Source organism: Cynocephalus volans, chromosome 7 (genome assembly GCF_027409185.1).
Source record: "Cynocephalus volans isolate mCynVol1 chromosome 7, mCynVol1.pri, whole genome shotgun sequence".
Lineage (NCBI taxonomy): Eukaryota > Metazoa > Chordata > Mammalia > Dermoptera > Cynocephalidae > Cynocephalus > Cynocephalus volans.
This window is the reverse complement of record NC_084466.1, coordinates 122,357,290-122,376,522: the sequence shown is the minus strand read 5'-3', so window position 1 is coordinate 122,376,522 and position 19,233 is coordinate 122,357,290. Positions and strand designations below refer to the sequence as shown.

At 35.2% G+C, this 19,233-nt stretch overlaps 1 protein-coding gene across 2 annotated transcripts in view; it reads right to left on the bottom strand.

Annotated features, from left to right (window-relative positions):
• Positions 1 to 19,233, bottom strand: part of TNKS2 (tankyrase 2) — a 60,050-nt gene that overhangs the window by 8,764 nt on the left and 32,053 nt on the right. The window contains exons 13-23 of one of the 2 annotated variants that reach the window (XM_063102224.1): positions 19,046 to 19,125; positions 15,809 to 15,954; positions 14,936 to 15,101; positions 13,640 to 13,859; positions 11,066 to 11,175; positions 10,002 to 10,190; positions 7,856 to 8,108; positions 7,022 to 7,104; positions 5,840 to 5,960; positions 2,628 to 2,725; positions 1,663 to 1,737 (exon numbers count right to left, since the gene is read on the bottom strand). In XM_063102224.1, coding sequence (XP_062958294.1) covers positions 1,663 to 1,737; positions 2,628 to 2,725; positions 5,840 to 5,960; positions 7,022 to 7,104; positions 7,856 to 8,108; positions 10,002 to 10,190; positions 11,066 to 11,175; positions 13,640 to 13,859; positions 14,936 to 15,101; positions 15,809 to 15,954; positions 19,046 to 19,125 — 1,541 coding nt within the window. The remainder of the gene's footprint in view (positions 1 to 1,662; positions 1,738 to 2,627; positions 2,726 to 5,839; positions 5,961 to 7,021; positions 7,105 to 7,855; positions 8,109 to 10,001; positions 10,191 to 11,065; positions 11,176 to 13,639; positions 13,860 to 14,935; positions 15,102 to 15,808; positions 15,955 to 19,045; positions 19,126 to 19,233) is intronic. The other variant, XM_063102226.1, reaches the window with a different exon arrangement.

The window sequence follows — 19,233 nt, the reverse complement described above, 5'->3', positions numbered from 1 at the left end:
CCTCTACCCTCCAATTCCTGAAATTTTTGTCTGGAGAAAATTTAAAGATAGATGCTGATCTCATTAGGAGTTTTTCTAGGGTTAAAATTTATAATCAGTACTATTTTTTAGCTCTGTTTAAAGGTGCTACAGCCCCCTGCTGATACCTAGAGCACCACAACTGGGAGCTGGAGGTTTTAATTTTGGCTCAGAATAACTCAAAATATTGCCACAGATGTATTAAAGATCATACTGGCATAAAAAGATCTCATGTATTATAAAAAAGGAACAAAAATAAAACATTTTATCACTGAAAAAATTTTAATTAACTATTACATTAAAATACCTTTATAGAGGAAGAACAGAATTATCCTTCTCAAATTCAACTACTTTAGAAATCAAACACATATTCTTTCCCCTACCCTTACCCTTAACAAACCTCTGAACATTTTGTTAATGCTTGTAGGTAAAGTGGACTTGACTGAAATTTGCCTGTAATAGGCATAATTATTTGTCTTATTTGATACTGTTCACTGAGCTTAAAACTTACATATTAAAGATATTTGCCATATTTTTGGTTTTGTTTTAATTAAAACATAATTTATACATGTCTGTGGGGTACAGAGTTGCATATCAACACCTGTGTGCAATATGTGATGCTCTCATCAGGACGATTAGTATATTTAATATTATACAATGTTGTCATTTTTTGTTGTCCTTTATTGATTCCTCCCTTAACCCCCTTCCTCATACCCCTTTCCCACTTCTGGTAACTTCAGTTCTGTTCTTTCCTTTTGAAAGTTCAATGTATTACTTGTGATTATTGTATCTTTCTTTTTAAATTTTTGTGAGAACACCATTTGTGACATACATACATATATATATATATATATATATATATATATATGTTTTTTTTTTAAAGATGACCGGTAAGGGGATCTTAACCCTTGACTTGGTGTTGTCAGCACCACACTCTCCCAAGTGAGCTAACCGGCCACCCCTATACAGGGATCCAAACCTGTGGCCTTGGTGTTATCAGCACCACACTCTCCCAAGTGAGCCACGGGCTGGCCCTCATTTATGACATTTTAATTCTAACCCTAAGTCCTGAAAAACATAGCAAAGTTGGAAAAAGTCTTGACAAGAATAATTAAAATCAATAAGACAGGACTCTCATAGAATGACTCAAACATTCTTAAAAGACTGTTTTATGGAAAAGATGAAGAGGAAATACTATTAAAATTTTAAAAAGGTGACATGTCTGGGGACTCCCAGAAACCCGGAGTAGTCACAGGATAACAACCAACAACAACAAAAGCATGGTATTGATTATAAAAATGGAGTCCTTTCTCAAGACACAAAAAGTTCAGCTTCATTACAACAGGGTAGCTTAATAATACTTTAGAAAGTCCTGAATCTACAGGATTTATCATTGTCCCAAGATAGAGCATAACCCCTAATCTGGAATATGTTCAACAAGGGCTGATTTATTATTGGTTATTAAATACAGTATTGGGACTTTGAGAATCTTAACCTTCCGAGGATATATCCTCCCCTGATGCCTTGTCAAAGATGTAATGGGCTGGATAGATCATTCATTATGTTCTCATGAAAGTTAGTTATAGCTTCAGGCTTTGAAAACTATGGTCTCAGGAAACTTTATTTGCACTAACTTATTATTACCTTAAGAATATTGTATCTGTTGAAGATTCCACCTGCATGGCCTCCATCTCTGTGCTCTCGAACTGTACTCTGCATCTGATGGAAGAATAATTTGAAATATATGTGCATTAGCTTTTATGTCTTTCCTAATCTTGAGAACATGATTCTTGCCCCATCTGATTCTATTTTTGAGAATACAAAATAGGTTTTAACATTTTCGTTGTTTAAAGTATATGAGTTTTATAAATTCATGAGTACTGTCTTTTAGAGATAGCTATTAGTCAATCAACCTGAAAATAATATTTACAGGTGAAAACTACATAATGCAAACTAAAGGGAAAAAAAAAAAAAGAAGAGGATGCAAGATGAACTAACATATAAAGCTAACCAACTGACATACTAAACAAAACCATGATTTATTTGTTCCTATTGATTTTGGCCTAATAAAGCACGATATGTATTTCACTGACAGTTGGAGCTTCTTGAGTTTTAGAACTAAGTCTTACTAAACTTTATATCTCCGTGCTCAACTCACACACATAGGGTATGTGTTCTTCAAAGTGTACTTATTCAAAGATTTCAGAGGATTCAAGAGTTCTTTGGAAAGAAAGTTGAAAGCTAATTTTCCTGGATAAGTAGTATCCACATCTTCTGGGTCTTGTCCGAGATACTAGGCCTTACAATTACCTTCATTTGCAGAAAGGAGGAAACATCAGCATTTTCTTTCAAATGACAGCAATCCCTTTTCCAAGAGAATTCTTTATTAGTATTAACTGTAGTGCTGAACCAAGTAGATGGAATTAAGGTTTACTGAGGGAGCGTACCCTTAAATCTTAAATGCTGATTTCAAAAGTTTTCAAGGTGGTAAAGATGGAACATACTACATGTTCATATAGATCTGGAAACCTCCAGGAAATTTAGCAACTGAATCAACAATACATGTGGCTGATCTATCTTTTCCATTTATATAAGGTATATGAACATACCTCTTCTTCCACAGACTGAAACTCTTTATCATCAGGAGACAGATCTATGAGAATTGTTCCACTACCAGAGGTGTTCAAAGTTAAATATGGGTTAAGACCTACGAAATGAAATTTGAAGGTAAGAAAAATTTTGCCAATAAAACAATTAATATCAATCAAAAACTACCACCTAACTTATCCAATGCTTACTACCAATTTTTAAAAACTTTTTATTTTGGGATAATTTAGATTTGTAGGAAGGTTGAAAGTACAGAAATTTCCTGTGTACCCTTAATCCAACTTCCCCTAATGTTAACATTTTATATAACCATAGTACATTTGTCAAAACTTATTAAGTAAATTACAGACTTCACTTGGATTTTGCTAGTTTTTCCCACTAATATCCTCTTTCTGTACCAGGATAGAGACCAGGACACCACACTGCACCTAGACTACTAATTTTTGACCTGACAAGTTATAATGGTTTTGTGGGAATATTTCAGAAAAATCTTTCTCTTCGATATCTCCTATTCTCAATGAGTTTATAATAAATTTTCTTCTTCAAATTACTTCCTTCACTAACTGTGCGGCCCTTTCATCATTTAATCCCTTCATTCTTTATAAATATGAGGAAGAATTATGACAGAAACTTGCATAGACTCAAGTAATTTTAAATCATCCCAGAATGAGGAGTCCATAAACTTTACTACCCAACTATTGAATGCCTATTTTGACCCATAATAGATTCTTTACTTCAGCAATGAATTTTTTCCAAATATCATTTTTTCCAAATGTCATGTTTTCCAAATATCAATGGTCAAAATAACCATATGTACTTCTGTATCTTTACTCTCACAAAAGCTTTTTAAATGGAATTTTCTAATTATTTGGCATATTTGTAACAGCTCTCTCCTTTAATCTCTACAACAAGGTCTCCAAAGCTCTGCTGTTTTATAGGTAGAGGTCAAATCCTTTACTGCTGGGTCAATGCATGAGTTTGCCTCTGGAGGTTAAGAGAGCAATATTCTGGTTCTGAGCTAGGATCTGAAGAATAAGACTAACACTAACATGCCACACTGTGATACAGACTTATAGAAATGGCTAAATTCCAACGTCTATAGGAATTATGTAGACCATATGGAGAATATTTTACAGAATAAAGACTGTGACAAATGCTTGACTGAGGCATCTACAACCTACCCGAAAAGATGTTTATCAGTACTGAAAGATCAGTACTAGTAATCTATTAACTTGACGTACTGAATGACAGGTAAAGCTGTTAAGTTAGCAAGATGAGAGACTGTCAGAAGATCATCACAGGCAGTCACAGGCTCCACTTCGCAAATCAGGTGTGAGTATAGAATCCTGGCTTCAGATGAAGATGAGGAAGGTGGTAACTTTATGTAGTAAAGTGACCCGGATGTGCTAGATCAGACATGGTACTGTAGATTGGAGGTCTCCCCCTCCTCCAATCTCACTGAAGCTTAAATCCCCACTGTGACTGTCGAGGGTGGGAAATCCTATTATGGTAATTGAAAGGTGGAGCCTTGAAGAGGTGCTTAGATTGCAGGACCATATCCTAATGAATGGATTAATAGGGGGTGGTCAGAGTGGTTCTGAGGACTTCAAAAGGAGAGCATATGGAGTTTCTCTCTCTGCTCTGCCATTTTCTGCTATGTGAGATCCCTGCATTGCTGTAAAGCCACCACCAGTGCAGACCTCCAGATGTGTTAACTGGACTTTAGACTTCCCAGCCTCAGAAACTGTAAGCAATACATTTCGTTTTCTTTATAAATCACCCCTGGGTATTTTGTTATAAGCAACAGAAACTGACTAATACCCATGGCCATTTGTCTCACAATCATGTTTCTCCTCCATGTAGGAATGGATGCTCCTATGCAACTGTAGCTAGATGTATCAGAGTGAATATAGGATCAGAGGTGGCATGGAGGTAACTCTGCCACTTGGAGTGTTTCTATTTCTGTCATTGTTTCCTGAGCCGTTCAATGCAGTCCTAATGACTATGATATATTTAATATATAAACACTACCTGCTTTCCTTTTTCACCCAGCCTCATTCCTAAAGACCCTTGTTATCCCAGTACTCCCTCTTAATTGCTGTCATACTAGATTGGTATTATTCTAAGTAGAGTCCCAACGGCAGTCCACAACTGAGGGTTCTATTTCCTCTTCATTTTTTATGCTGTTTTTATTGTATTCTAATATTATAGGGAGCCACAGGTTTTCCCTCCTCTTTATCTTATAAGATCTTGTCATCTATACTAGAAATAGCCAAGATTACCTCACATTTAAAAATTCTGCCCTAATCTCTACCAGGCAAGTGAAGGACATCTACCTTTAATTGATCCTGTTCCAAAATATCAGTTTAAAGCATTTCTTAGCTTGAATCACCTAAATCTTTAGAGGTGCTCTTATTTCTTCAAGAAATAGACCCTATAATGGCTAGCATACGTCCTTCCCTGAAAATCCCTTCATTTTTCCTAATGGAGGTTTCTCCTCAACCCCAGTCGCATAGCCAGAACAATTACAGGATGCTTTTTTTTTTTTGACTCCACAGTAAATTATTCCCTCAGTTTAACAATGAAGTTTAAATGTGGTTTCGACACTTAAAAAGACAATTAAACTTTTATACCTAGACCAGTATATTGTGTTAACATCTGTTCAATGGATATAATTTGCACTTTCCTTAAGCACCAACACTGAGGAAAAATTAAAATATTATTCAACTGTTTTGTTTAATTTCCTCAGTTGCAACAGTATTTTTTTCCAGTATTCATTCCAAGTGCTTAGAATTTTAGCTACATAAGAGATTTACCACATTATTTTATGGGCTAGCTTAAACACCTAGTCATTATCTGTTATATTAACACAAGAAATGAGATATCCAAGTTCCAGATCTTTTAGAATCATAAAATTTTAGAGCTTGAATAACTTCAGAAGTCATCTTATCCAACTAATTCCTAATTTTCAGGAGCTAAAGAAATCCCCAAATTTCTGAATGGCCCAGAAATTTTACTTAGGTTCATACAGTTAAAAGCAGTAGCTCAGGAAGTTTAACAGTTAGTAGCAGAGTTAGGACGTGATCCTAGGTTTCAATTTGTGCTCTTCTTATTGAACAGATTCTCTCATACAGATTTTTAAATTATCAGTACAATGAGGGCTGCCTTTATGCAAACTGTTAAACTGATGAGAGCAATTATCAAAAGGAAATACCTTGTTGTCCAGAGATCAGTCTCTCAACTCCTTTAATTAGTTTGTGTCTATGTCCGTAAGCATTGATTCCAATCTCCTTCAGCTCCTTGTGCCCCATCTCAACTAATACATCCAAAGTGATCTTACAAAAGAGGATGAAACTATTTAGAATGCTCACTCATTTGGTGGACACTCATATAGGTATTCTCATAATATATCCAATTTATACATTTAGTTCAAATTATTTTGAACTGAGAAATGAAAACAAACCAGTTGTTAAACTGAAATTAACAGAAAATGAAAAGTTGGAATGAAACAGAAAGCTGAGTCAGGAACTACTAAAAATATCATTATTTTCATTTAGCATAAGAACCTGAGAACTAAAGTACAAAAGAAAAATGCACTTTCAAATTAACCACATTCAGGTGTATTATTTTATCTTTTTCACCGTCACTTTACATCCAACCCTCTTTATACTATACCTTCAATGGTTCCTATAGTCTCAACTATGCTAAATAGTACTTCTGCATCACTGTTCAAATCAAACCTTTCATCTCAAATACATTATTCCCACTTCATGAAATTAAAGCCCTTCTTTAAAATCATGCTTTATTTACACATCGTCAGCTCACAGTAATGGTTTCCTTCTTTAGATTTCTAAAATCTATGCCAAAATGTAACTCTTCACATGTTCTTGTCCCAGCTCCGGAACTAGATCAAAAGTTCCTTAGGGGACGAGTCTACAGTACCTGTATTTTCTGAACAACAAAAAATCAGGAAAGGTATTCTGACAGAGTACTTTAAACTGGGACTGCCTAGAAAAGCCCAGTTATATGGTTGGTATATCCATACACCTTCCCATAGCAGGCAGCAAATTGTTAGGCTTAGAGTGGGTGATAATTGACGTAACAGAACTGAACAAACACAGCTCAGAGATAACTTACTTCAGATAAAGCACTTACTCAGCTAAACTTTCCATTCAAGAAAGCTATTTCACTATTACTACATGAGAGTCAATCTTTATGTGCTAATAAACAGAAATTCCAAGAGCAAGCCAAATTGAAGACTGACTGACTTCCAGTATCTTAAAAAACTGTCTCCCAATAGTTCACATGGCTCAGGGCATTTCTAGTATATCCCAAATTCTCCTTAACTTGAGTTTCCATAAAACACTAAATCAAGCAACACAATTCATCAACTCACCTGTTCTCTTTCAAATATATCCATTAGGTGCTCAAGTCCAAGATTCCTTACAAATTGAGTTATACTAAAATCTACTCCTTGAACTGGGAAATAAAAAAAAAAAATCCAGAACGAAGTTTGACATCAGAATAATGTATAGAAACATTATAACAATAAAGTTTTGTGATATTTACATATATATATAAAATAAAGATGAAGCAAAATATTAACAGCCACTTGGGATACAATACTGAACATAACATCAAAAATTTCCAAAGAGAAAGCTATAAAACTTCAACATTAGAAAAAATAATTAACCAATGCGGCATTCTCAGGTTTAAAAAAACTTCTTTGCTGGCTGGTTAAGTCACTTGGTTAGAGTGTGGTGCTGATAACACCAAGGTCAAGGGTTTGTATTCCCATACTAGCCAGCCACCAAAAAAACCAAAACAAAATACCAGAAAACTAACCAAAAAAACCCCACTTCTCATTTTTTATTTTAAACTTTATTTTTAACTGTATCTTTAAAATCAGTCTTCCTATCTTTCAAGTTATTTCACAAAAAAGTTTATGAAACAAGATCCATATTGTTGCATAGGGTGAGATGAATCTTGACAGGTAAAAGGTTTAAATATAAAGAGTAGGTCAGCAGCACAAGACTCATCAGCTCTCAACTTGGAAGGAGAAAGCTGCATTTGTAATTCTATTAATAATGTAAAGAAAACAATAAAAGGTTAAATCTTCTAGCTATGTTAAGTAATCTGATACTAATAGTTGTATTTAAAGTTAAAAATGATTTTTTAGCATTCCAAATGACAACTACCAGTTAAAAAGTGTTTTTACAGAATGTCTCACCCTCCTTTTTCTCCAAACTGGAAGTGCCCTCTGTTCCACTTGAACTAACTACTGAAGACAGTTCAGAAAAACTCCCAGATAAGTTGTCAAGACTGCTGGCTGCAGAAAGGCTTGACGGGCTGGATGGACCTGAGGACAGAGCATCTGTGGTGGCTCCAGGGCTTCTCACACCATTAAGCACTTGAGGTTTATAACATGAAGGCAGAGCAGAAGGAGGCATGGCTGCTGTCAGGAGGGCGCTGACATCATCTGCCTAGGGTACATGTCAGAAAGACACGAAATTTGTCATAAGCAAGTTGTAAAGTTCTATTCCACCTAATAGAATGTATTTTAAAATATGTCCAAAACCCAACAAATATGCACCAGAATCATCATCATATAAAAATAACTGATTATTTTAAAAACTGAAGCAAAGAAGTTGATATTCAGCTAAACTGTTATTAAATATAAAACATAATTTGGAACATCTCTTCCAAAACACCATATAATCAAAATAAAACTGTTAAATGTGGCAGAGCCCGAATAAAATTCTATCCTTGATACCATGATAGAAAAGCACTGAAATGAATTACAGAAATACCAATTTAAAAAGGTAAGTGCTTTTAACCCTATTGCCATTACTCTGAAAGAAGTAATTCAGCGTACATGGATCGTTAAAAAACAGAATTATGTTCGTATTTCTTGGAAAATATTCAGTGATTTATTTGTTCCTCAAAACTGAAAGGTGTTTTTTTTTGTGGGGTAACAAAAATAATCATTTTAATAAAATATGCTAGAATGGAAAGTCTCCAACTTTACTGGTACATCAATCTGTTTAATTACATAAACTATTCTTTCACAATCCTCAATATGCTCAATTAAGATACTAAGTAAGTAACATTTATCAAGAAGTAAACCAGTTTTCATGGTTAGTTGACTGTTCTGCTTATTCTAATTCTCACCTTTTTCTTCCCTCTAGTCTGTGTATTCCCATGGCGTTCATTGTTTGTATGTAACATTTATTACAGTACCATTTATTGGGTGTTTTTTATCTACCTGATACCATGCCAAGGACTTAAAGTGCATAACCTCCTTTAATTCTATTAACCAGATATATTTTATCCTTGTTTATATAGATGAGGTAACTAATGCTTAGAGGTTACGCAACTGGTAAGACTGTACAACTGTAAGTGGTAAAGATGGAATTCTAGGCCAGGTCTGCCTCTCTCTACAGCACATGCATGTTCTCTAGAGCATTTTGTTTCTGTCACTTAATTATATCTGTATATGGAGTAACATACAGGTGGACTGAATTCCAAAAGTTCATTTCTAAGGTAGTTTGGTACTGGAAAGACATGTCCTTGAAGAAATAATGTTGCAAATATGATTGGATTGTCAGCTGCTGAGAAAAATCTATTTAACACAATGCAACTGAACTAAATTAGCTTCTTATTACAACTTGGAACAATGGAATCTCTCTCAGTAGAAAGCAGTCTGTAAAAGAGACTCCCCTTCCTTTCCATCTCAAAAAGAATTTCTTCTTCCTTTCCCTCCACTGCTCTGGTCAATGTCCTCAGGGGCAGAGGCAAGAGAGGGACCTGTGTCACAGTGGCCAAAGCCAGGGTGGAAGCTACAATGGAGGCGCCTACATGAGCTCTGGTGGGAGGGGAAGGAAAAGATGGATCTCTACAGAAAACTGAAGTAACAGGCTTGCTTGCATGAACAGTTCTGGTGGAGTAAGCAACAAGAACTTTGGGATGAGGCAGTGTGGGAGGGAAAGGAATCTTACTAGTAGCAGGCTTTGTGGTTGCATCTAGAGGGCAATATTCCCAGTTGGGGAAGTTCGTAAGACCCAGGGTCTGTACTATCTTGCACTGTGTGCACCGTAACAACATTCACTGAGGGCCTCGGCCTATTTTGTTTCCCAACTAATGTAAGCAGTTATTCCGTGTACTTCTTTTTCCTATTTCCAAAGTACTCAGTATATAATAACTGATTAATAATTCTATTAATTACTTGTATTTTAACACCAAAGAAATCCTAAATTTAAGATTGTACTAAGAATCAGATTTTGCCACATTTGCTATGAAGACATTTTATATATATATCAAGTGAATTTTAAAAAATCAGAAAAGTAATGAGATTTTTCAAAAAGCCCATCACTTACTGAAACTAAATCTAAAGGTGTTTGTCCTTCCTGATTTTTAAGAGTAGGATCAGCTCCGTGGGCCAACAATAAAGCACAAAGCTGTGTTCGTCCCTTTTGGGCTGCTTCGTGCAGAGGTGTGAAAGCCCATTTGTCCGTGGCATTGACACATGCATTATACTTTATTAATAAAGCTGCTACATCTACGTGCTGTAAAAGAAAATACTCCTGTTACAGTCTGAAATATTGTTTTTATCACATTTTAGTTCTTAAGAAGAAACTAACTATGTACCTATTTCCACATTTTCAAACTTACTCTGGAAAAGAAAAACTGTTTCTCTCCAATATCATAATTTATGGGTAGTTCATTAAAAAGTACAGTAGTCATTTTGGTAACTTGAGAAACCATCTAGATGAAATAGATAAGGATTCTATATAGTAAGAAGCTAAACTAATACAACTTCACTGATTTGTAATTTGTTCAAGTGCTATAACCACTGAGGCTGGCTGGTTAGCTCAGTTGATTAGAGTGTGGCCTTACAATGCCAAGGTCAAGAGTTTGGTTCCCTCTACTGGCCAACCACCCAGAAAAAAAAAAATTTACTCCAATTTGTGCTGGCTGGTTAGCTCAGTTGATTTGAGTGCAGCCTTATAACCCCAAGGTCACAGGTTCAGATCCTCATACTAAGCAGCTGCCAAAAAAACCTCACAATTTGAACATCAATTTATAAACTAGAAGCCTTCCTCTGATGATAGTCAATACTGATTGTAACATTTAGTGTTGTTGTAAGTCAGGAACAATGCATTGAATTTCTACGGATTCCTGTGAAACCCATGGGTTTTCTGGGATAAAACAATAATAAAATCACCAACATCTCACTGAAAATAGGAGATAAATGCTAAGGAATATAATAAAACAAATGACAATAATGTGCTGCGTATCACACAGCAAGCTTGCAATAGATTCAGAAGTGAAACTTGGAAGTTACTTAATTTTTTTAGCTCTCATATTTACTTCTCTGTAAAATGAGAAAGTCAAACCAAATTCCATTTAATTCAATACTGACTTTCACAGAAGAACTTACCCCATAAGATGCTGCATTATGTAAAGGAATAAGTCCTCCTTTGTCTTGGGCATTCACATCAGCTCCATGTTGTAACAAATATTCTGCAACTTCTAAATTATTATAACCAGCTAATTTAGAAAAGAAGTAAAATTACTTTTACTTACTGATATAAAAAGTATAGTCACATATATGTATACATCTATATATATATATTATAAAGCACAGACATAATTGAAAAAGTAAAAAGATTTTTTATAAACCTGAAATTCCTCATTAGAGTTTATTATACTGATTTGCTTGTACCTTTCCTTTTAATACCTTCCTAATGAAGTCCCTGCCTTCATGGTTGTTACATACAACTTCCTGAACTCAGATACATGGTCTCAGGGGCTGCAAGTCAAAGTCACCCAGTATATAAAGGCCAAGTTGGGAACACAAGTGGCTGCAGAGCAGGAGGCAGCACACCAGAGCGGGTCTCAGGGCCTTCTTCCACAGAAGACCACAGGACATGCTTCTTGCTACAGAACTTAGGGGTCCACATCTCTGCAAATCTGGTAGGGGAACCTATGTGTTGATAAAGCCATGAAGTAAAATTTAGTAGTTTGGAAACATGCCATAACATCCCTGCTTGTCAGCTATCTCAGTAAATACTACTATGATAAAGTATATTTTATTTGACACAATCACAGATAGAAAGCAAATCTGGAACTTAATTGTGCCAACATAAAAACAGGCATCAGCTGAAATTTTAAAATGGTTCAAAATATTTTATTCACATTTATTTTTATTGAAGTTTTTATTCCTTCACTGCAGGATCTAAACCAAAAAAAATTTAAAAGACCAAACAGAAGACTACAAAACTACCATAAACTAATCATTATACTAACTTAAAAGCCCTACCAGGTCTCAAGGTATTGTATTTAACTCTGCACAAGTGGCAGAAATATTTTGTGTATACACATATTTTCGACTTACAAAGACAACATGGACTTAAATAGTAATTTTTTTTTTTTTTTTTTGTCGTTTTTTCGTGACCGGCACTCAGCCAGTGAGTGCACCGGTCAGTCCTATATGGGATCCGAACCCGCGGTGGGAGCGTCGCCGCGCTCCCAGCGCAGCACTCTACCAAGTGCGCCACGGGCTCGGCCCCTTAAATAGTAATTTTAAGTGTTCTAGGTAAACTACAATAAAGATATAAAAGCTAATATGAATATGCACAGCACGATTTACAATCAGAGGTCAGGTCATACCTTGTCTTCCATGGACTAGAAACTCCTGAAAGCCAGTGGAAGTAGTAAAGCTTTTTTCTTACCATGTTAGCATTTATGTCTATAAGACACACAGATGGAATAAGTTGGGATAGTGGGGTCCCAACTTATGTAAAGTGAGGATTTAAAGGTAAAAATCACATAAAACCAAAATTATTTTTTAAACATTAGCAACACATTAAGTTACAAGACTGAAATGAACTGAGAATAGTAAATTTCCATCTCCCATATTATACAAAGTGGCAGAAATGTGTCAATTACTTTTTTCTTTCTTTTTAAACCATGTGTATTTAAATAAACTTGTATAAGTCAACTGTGCCTATGATGGGACAACACTAAAGTATTAGCTGTGGCTCAGTGACTTTAATGGCTTATCCCCTAGCATATTCAGTGCAGCTGAAAAAGCTGTACTGATACCATAATGTTGTATACCTGCAGTAAAAACAAAGGTGCACTGTGCCAATTTTATGAGTGAAAACTTAGAACAAATGTTATGAATTGAATTGTGTCCCCCAAATTCTTTTGCTGAAACTCTAACCGCAGTACCTTAGAATGTGACTGTATCTGGAGATAAGGCCTCCAAAGAGGTAAATAAGTTCAGATGAGGCTGTTAGGGTAGGCCCTGATCTAACCTGACTGGTGTCCTTATAACAGGAGACCAGGAAATATATACAGACACCATGTCCCAAGTGAGGACGCAGTGAGAAGATGGCCATCCGTAATCCAAGGAGAGAGGCTTCAGGAGAAACCAGCCCTGCTGACACCTTGATCTCAGACTTCCAGCCTCCAGAACTGTGAGAAAAAAAATTGCTGTTGCTTAAGTCACCTGGTCTTTGGTATTTTGTTACAGTAGCCCTTGCAAACTAAAACTAACTAAAGGCAATGGTAGCCCTTGCAAACTAAAACTAAGAACTTTGGCAAGAGGGTTATGTAACTCCTGAAAGTCTTTTAAGATTTTGTTTTCTGCTTGTGCTTAGCAGTAATGATCAGAAGAATGGAAAACTTCAGCTTCCTATGAAGAGGCTCAAGCAGGCATAGTTTTCAAAACTCACTCACCAAAGATGACTTAAACAATATGGTGATCTGGAATAAAGATCCCAAAGCATATGGTGACTGGCAAAGCTGTTTTAATAGTTCTTATGTAACATACTGGTACTAAAGCAAACTGGAACTTAGTTAACAGCTCGAAGCATGGTTGCCCAGTACAATGGCATTAGAAGATACCTGATTTGAATCTTTCAAGTTTAGTTACAGAAAGTACTTTACTTAGGTAAATTAATATCAGATGTCACCAACCGAAATCTGTGAAACTTCATTCACTTACCTGCTAAATGTAATGGTGTTGAATGTCGGCCTTGGGTATCTCGGCAGTTTACATTATCAGGAGAAGACAACTTCTTCACTCTGGCTAAACAACCCTTCTTGGCAGCATCTAGCAAAGCTGCATCACCCCTAAGTAGATCTTGGATATCTGTATCTCCATCTTTAACAAGATCCAAAGGGGTATTTCCATCCCTGTTTTTCTTTGTAGGGTCCGCACCATGCTGGGCATGTAAAAGAGACAAGAGAGGAGGAATTGGCTCAAGTGTGTCCTTGGTCAATGATTAAAAAGTCAATGTAATTAAACAAAAAGAAAATTGTTTTATAGTGAGACTCTCCCTTAAAAGTTAGTATGATTGTTATTAATGTTTAATTTATACACAGAAAATTGTAATAAAAAAATAGAAAGGCAGTTAAATACTATTGGGTTTTTATAATGCATTAATAGAATCAAAATTTAACACTATGTTCCAAATAAAGTACAGTTTCATTAAAAATTAACTTTAAGGGTTGGCCTGTGGCTCACTTGGGAGAGTGTGGTGCTGATAACACCAAGGCCATGGGCTCGGATCCCTATATAGGAATGGCTGGTTGGCTCACTTGGGAGAGCATGGTGCCGACAACACCAAGTCAAGGGTTAAGATCATCTTAAAAAAAAAAAAAAATTAACTTTATTATTTTTTTCTGTGGCTGGCCAGTTCGTGATAAGGCTGTGCTCTACCAACTGAACTAACCAGACAGCTCCCAATTTTTTTTGTTTTTTTTTGGTGCCTGGCCAGCATGGGAATCCAAAACCTTGACCTTGGTGTTACAAGGCTGTGCTCTAACCAAGTGAGCCAATTGGACAGCCCCCAAAATTAACTTTCACATATACTACTTTTGCTTTTCACAAACATTGAAATAAAGAATAAATCTATCCTCTTGTTTTTATTTTAAAGTATCTATTGGTACCTGCATTAAACTAGTACCATCATTTTCATCAGTGCTAAATAAATCTGGCTTATAAACCTCATAATTCATCAAATATTTTGAGGTTAAAGAACAAAACAGGAAAAATTGAGATAATAATCAGAGAACTATCACATGATAGTTTACTGCATGCAAAAATAAATCTGTGTGTGGTAAACATACTTGTATATTAAAATACAAAATAGTGATAACGACATTTATTCTGAAATCTAGGTACACAGTTAGGTAACTCTGCTTCTCTCTCTTACTAGGTTAAGTATAAGCTACAGTTTGAAAATCATAAACATATTCTATGTAATTAAAACTGTCCCCAGCAAGTACTTAAGTATACCTGGAGTAGAAGTTTGCAAATTTCATATTTTCCTTTTGCTGCAGCTTCATGTAAAGGCGTAAATTTCCATAAATCAGCTACATTAACTACTGCTCCATGCTTAACAAGAAGTTCTGCGACTTCATAATGTCCATAAGAACATGCATTGTGCAAAGGTACAAGGCCTCTGAAATGAAGTTAAATGAACAATAATGCCACAGAAGGATATATTTTAATTTGACTAATTATATATAACTGATAAAAGATATTTCTTAAACTGCAGAAGAGATTACACTGATTGAACTTTATAGAACCTAAATCTGCTGAAAACAGAAGTGAAATTCTTTTAGGGGGGCGAAGCAGAGAGAAAATTTTAAGAACATTTTAAATGCTGAGAATATAACAACATGCACATACTCAACATCTAGAATTGTGTGTAGAATTGTATATATATGTACAATTGTGTACATATATATACACACACACACACAATTGTAGAACTGTATACACACATTTTTTGGTGGCTGGCTGGTACTAGAATTGTGTATTTCTAATAAAAAATAATTTCAAGATAAACTAGAAGAATTCAAATATCTTCAATGAAAATTGAAAAAGTTACTACATTAACAGAACACTAATGTTGTAATCTCCATGGCCATTATAAAAATACAAGGCATTATCCAAGTAAGTCTTCATATAAACACTAACCATCGTAAAAATCTTAACTGAAATTAAGAATCTATATTTAAGCCAATGTTAGGAAACTTGGGAACCCGGGAAACTTCCCTGGGAAAAAAAAGAGCTACTAATTATCTTACAAATATTTTCAGATTTTCCTCAAAAGGTCAAATAAAGGGAAGGAAAACAGAGGCCATGGAAATTGTTGGTACTTACCCTTTATCTTTAGCATGCACATCAGCTCCATGTTGCAGCAGATATTCTACCACTGACACCCTGTTATACCCAGCTGCAAAGTGGAGTGGTGTAGACTGACGCCCTTCAATGTCTCTGCAGTTGACACTCTGTATAGTACACAGTTTCTATAGGATGGAACACAGTATACATGTGATGCCACATATTCTCTTTTCTTGTTTTAACTCATTTAGTAAATTTCAAATGTCTGACTTATTTTCTTGCCTCATTATATTAGTATTCTCAGAAACTATTTCTTCTTATTTCATACCGTCATTTACTGAGAATCCCTTTGGTCCTCTCATCTATGTCTGTGTCTTCTGCTTTTTCTAAAGATAGTAGGTAAATTTTGTCATTATCACTACTGCTATGTACATAAAGGTAACCTAACTACCAATTATCAGCAATCTTAACTTCCATTTTGTGGCAAATATATGTAGAGGTACACTGGATCACAGCAGCACTAGTATCACCTAGGGCTTGTTAAAAACTCATAATCTTGAACCTCTACTTTCTGAGTAACAACCTGCATTTTAACAAGATCCCTAGGTGATCTGTAAGCATGTTAAAATTTGAGAAGTACTGCTGTAGACCAGTGGTTCTCAAACTTTCATATATAGTGGGTCCTACTCCCAGATTCTCTAATTCAGCATGTCTGGGGTAGGGCCTGAAAATGTGCATTTCTAACAAGTTCCTAGATGATGCTGATGCTAGTGGTTGACAAACCACACTTAGGGAATCAGACCATCCTATATGGAATGAATTAACTGATAGAATGGTTATGTACTGTCTTTGGGAGAATTAAGAAAAGTCAAATAATTTTCTGTGTTCTTTCATTCAGATGAGGAACCCTAGTTGAGAAAGGCTGTAAGAGTAACACTCAAAAAACTCAAGAGTATTTTGTATGAAAAGCATGAAAATTTGAGGAAGGAAAGTAACATAGATAATAAATCACAGTGCTGAAAGAGTCAAAAGTATATCAATATTAGTAAAAACTCTTTTCCCCATTTCACTATCTCACACTAAAAGTAAGGATAACAAGCTCAATAAACCAAAAATGCCAGCTATCTGCAGGTTTATCTCAAGAGGTTTAATTACTGGACTGGCAAAGGTCTTCTGTGCTTCCCAAACAAGAGTTAGACACATAGATTCAGGGTCCCATTCAAGAGATGGTATATCAGTGTGTCTGAAGTCGGGACCAAAGATCGAATATTTTTAACATGTGTACCAGGTGTTGCGAGGTTTGGTAGCTGTCCCAAGGCCATTCTACTCCTTCCCTCTTGGTTTAATTTTGTCCACTCTGAGACAGGTTTTCTAACAGTAGGTGTCCAATAAAGTGTCTAGCCTGATGGACCAATAAGCAAATACAGCTGAACTCATAAGCAAATGTTCATTGGGTAATATGCAGATATTCTTCTCCCAGTAATTCACACAGAGCCACCTATCTAGAGATAGATAAGGAATACAAAAGCTGATGGAATAAATTTCCATCAAGTGACTTTAAAAGCAGAAGGGAGGGAAGACAGTCTGATGTCTATCACAGGGAGAGATGGTCTTCCTCAATCCAATGGTATTATTTGGTTCTCTAAGTCCAACTCCTGCCCCCCAACTCATCTCCTCTTCATCAATCTCTTCCTCTAGAAACTCCTGCTATCTTTATGAAAACAAAGTTTAGTCATTAATATTATGTTTACTAAGTAAAGTTTTGTGTTCTTTAATACAAATAAGTAGATGAGCATGTAAAATTTTTTATCATCTCCATACCTACACACAAAAACGTCAGCTAGTTGCCCTTTCTAACTCGTTGCCTTTAACGTGATTTTTTTATCATTTCTCTCGCCAAAAATAAATAAATAAAAATCAACTCACTACCTTTTAACACAAGTAATTTGTTTTTCCACAAGTCAGTAGCAAAAGAAACAAAATCCTTTCAATATGCTATTAGCCTCCTACTTAAGGCAACAAGTAGAATGAGGATAGAATAAAACATGTCCAATAATAAAACTGCATTATAGTAGCATTTTTTTCTTTGAAAAATAAATTTAAAAATAAGATCTGAAGTTATATACAGATAAAGTAATTGGAAAGAATACATGAATTTTTAAATCAATTCCCAGAAAGCTATTCATCTAGAAGGACAGAAAATAAATTCCTTTAGAGCTCCAGCTCAGATGACTCCAACATTCATATTACTTTCTCAGAAAATCTAAAATTATTGACTTTGTACGGTGGATCTGTTTAGGACTGAGAACACCATACAGAAATATAGTGAAATTATTTCAAATAGCTACTTTGGCCATGAATTAAATCAACAAATTTAGCTTTTTAAAAAACTTCTTAGCTGTCTGTGCCCTCTCAAATAGTGCCAGCACTGTTTTGAAAGTCTATAAGGGGGAAAAATACAAGGCTTTTCTTTCCTACTAGTTTTGGAAATTAAAACAACATTACTACATTACTGAAGTATTATTTAATTCATGAAAATTGCTCAGTTAAATTTTAATTTATGTTAGTTGAATTGTAAAACAGTCTCAGTCTTTCAAAATATTAGGCTTTCAAGTTACTTACCTGGATATACAGTTTCTGTATGTAACAGGAATACCTGGCACAGGCAGTAAGACATTACATATATTTCTATGGTAAAAGTCAACAGAATCTGAGAAAGGGTTAGTCAAGGGAAAACTGCTGTAAGAGATGGGGCAGATAAGAGCTGAAGTTGGCTGCTCTGAGAAACAAACAAAAAAAATACTTCAGTCTAGACAAATGGAAGATTATTAGGACACAGGGGCAACACTGTATTATTACTGTATTTAAACAATGGATCCCCAGAGGTAGAGGGGGCAAAGAAATGAAGAAACCAGAAGAAATTTGTAGACAGAAGTGACACAGTTTCTTCCTTTTTTTTCTGTGTCATAGGTAAACAATAACGAACAATAATTTGATATATCATATTCTTTTAAAGAAACAAATGAATAGGTTCTTTAAGCACAACCCATTTGGTATTACATGAAGTTTATTTAAATTTGTTAAAAGTTACTGAGATGCATGTGAAACTAAAAACTCAATTATTCAATGTTCTTTATTTGTAGAGAAGATTATATTACTGACCTTTTAAAGCAATGCACATATAAATAAACGTCTCTTTATTATAACAGTATAGATTCATTAAACAATGTCAAAATAAAAACTCAAAGTTAATAAAAACATAAGATTATATCTTACTTTTACAGTTTCTACATCTCCAGCCTTTGCAGCTTCCAGCAACTGTCTGTCTGCCTCTGAATTGCCTAAAGGGATACCCTCTAAAAAAGAGAGGGAAAGAGTGATTAACTACTATTTAGAAGATGGGACCAAGCTCTAAGGGAGGCATCTTATCAGAAAGTAAAGTTCTTTTACAGTGTGGTAGACTA